Source organism: Mandrillus leucophaeus, unplaced genomic scaffold, assembly GCF_000951045.1.
Source record: "Mandrillus leucophaeus isolate KB7577 unplaced genomic scaffold, Mleu.le_1.0 Scaffold446, whole genome shotgun sequence".
Taxonomy (NCBI): domain Eukaryota; kingdom Metazoa; phylum Chordata; class Mammalia; order Primates; family Cercopithecidae; genus Mandrillus; species Mandrillus leucophaeus.
Genome location: NW_012104765.1, coordinates 808,217 through 810,376, shown reverse-complemented (window position 1 = coordinate 810,376; position 2,160 = coordinate 808,217). Strand labels below are relative to the sequence as shown.

The 2,160-nt window shown below is 55.2% G+C and overlaps 1 protein-coding gene across 1 annotated transcript in view; it reads right to left on the bottom strand.

Annotated features, from left to right (window-relative positions):
* The window catches only part of GPR157 (G protein-coupled receptor 157), a gene marked incomplete at its 5' end in the record, with an annotated part of 38,081 nt that overhangs the window by 15,435 nt on the left and 20,486 nt on the right, over positions 1–2,160 (bottom strand). The window contains one exon of the mRNA XM_011994201.1: positions 661–874. Within this exon, the coding sequence (XP_011849591.1) occupies positions 661–874 (214 nt within the window). The remainder of the gene's footprint in view (positions 1–660; positions 875–2,160) is intronic.

Here is a 2,160-nt window from a genome sequence, read left to right as displayed (position 1 = left end):
TTTGCTTGTGGCCAAGAGGAAGCCCCTAGTTCACATATGCAGACTGGGAGGCAGGAACAAGGAGGAACTGGGCCAAGGTGTCAGAGGAAAGCCATGCTTTCCCAGGCTCTCCAGCCAGCTCAGCCTACTGATTTCTGAATTCTGGAAAACTCTGCCATTTAGGATATAATAAATCACTAAGCAAAGTTAGGTGAGTTATTTGCATCATTGATTGTGAAATTCCACAGTCCTCCCTTCCCTGGGGCAGCCCGGTCTTGGGTCCATCCTCCCCTTTTAGCTAAATTTCTCAAGTTTAAGCAGCCACTACAGGCCGTCCACCAGGGGGCAGGAGAGGGCTGTGACCGAGGACACGGCAGCCCTGTCCGCAGGAGCCCCGCGCCCCGGCAGGCCCTTAATCAGCTAAGCCTCCCTTTCCTTATCTACAAAGGAGCAAAAGGACCCGGCTCCTAATGGGGCAGTGGGAACCGATGCACTATCCATGTAATACAGCGTGTTGCATGGTGTCTGGTGCACAGTAAGTGCCTGGTCCCCTCCGGCCCATCACTGGTTCTGTCCCCAGAGACGCAGCCTGTCCCCTCGGGTGGTCAAACTCAATGCCAGGCCTTGCACCTGGGCATAGAGGCCATGAGGAGGGCCCTGAGTTCTGAGGGCAGCGCCTACCGCTCTGTTGATGTGCTTCCGGACCAGGAGGTACAGCAAGGGCAGCAATATGTATGCCAGCATCTCCCACAGCTTCCCCGTCAGCAGCATCCACAGGACGTGGTCCTTGGCCTCTAAGTCAATCCAGCACCAGCCCACAGACACGTCCGAGGCATCGTAGCCAATCTTCTTCAGGGCGACGGCTGCCACAGTGATGACCAGCGGGACGCCCCAGCTGAGGAAGAAGGAGAGAAAGAGGCATTGGGGTCAGGCCATGGCTCCCAGCAATGTCAGCCCTCACAAAATGACAGAGGACGCCCTTCAGAAAGGGAATGGTGCTCTCCGGAGCCCGGATGGCACAGTAGCCCTGGAAAATAAGGGATAGGTGTTGCCCCAGGAGTCTGGCTCTACTTTAGAATTCTTCAGGGACTGGCATTAGAATGGAGTGGTGTGGGGCAGCCAGCTTCCAGCGTGTGCCCAGCTGCTTTTGCATACACGTGTGTACAGAGTTCGAGACCAGGCTGGCCAACATGGTGAAACCCTGTCTCTACTAGAAATAAAAAAATTAGTTGAGTGTGGTGGTGCACGCCTGTAATCTCAGCTACTTGGGAGGCTGAGGCAGGAGAATCTTTTGAACCCAGGAGGTAGAGGTTGCAGTAAGCTGAGATTGTGCCATTGCACTCCAGCCTGGGTGACAGAGCGAGACTTCATCTCAAAAAAAGAAAAAAGTTTTGTATACCTGTGTGTACAGAGCACATGGCCAGGCAGGTGTGTGTGTGTTTGCTGCTGTCATGACTGCTGTGAGTCACGTCCTGCTGTCCCAGGGTTCAGGCCCGTGGTGCAGACACTGGTGCTGCGTGGGGCCTGCCTGGTTTCTGTTCCGGGAAGCCTTGGGCACCAGCGTGCAAACACCTGTCCATGCTCGTGCAAATGTGCCACAAACCATCAGCGCCCCTTGGTCAGCCCTTGGGTCTAGAGGTGCACACGTCAGGGGCTTAGGGTTGCCTGGGCGGGGAATTCCAGGGTTCTGCTTACCTTCAGCCGGCTCTAGGAGGGGGAACGTGAGCTTTGAGCAGCACGTCCCTTCGGCCTTGAGGACTTCTTACGCAATGGCGGGGAATGGAACCTGGCAAGGGTCAACGGGGACCTCTGAAAGCATAAAGCTCAGGTAGGGGCCCCTCCAAGGGCAGTGTTGGGCTCAGTTATCTTTTTTCTTTTTTTGAGATGGAGTCTCGCTCTGTCACCCAGGCTGGAGTGCAATGGCACAATCTCAGTTCACTGCAACCTCCACCTCCTGGGTTCAAGCGATTCTCCTGCCTCAGCCTCCCAAGTAGCTGAGATTACAGGCGTACACCACCACGCCCAGCTAATTTTTGTATTTCTAGTAGAGACAGGGATTCACCATGTTGGCCAGCCTGGTCTCGAACTCCTGACCTTAGGTGATCCACCTGCCTCAGCCTCCCAAAGTGCTGGGATTATAGGCATGAGCCACCATGTCCGGCCCAGGTGCAGTTTTCTAGA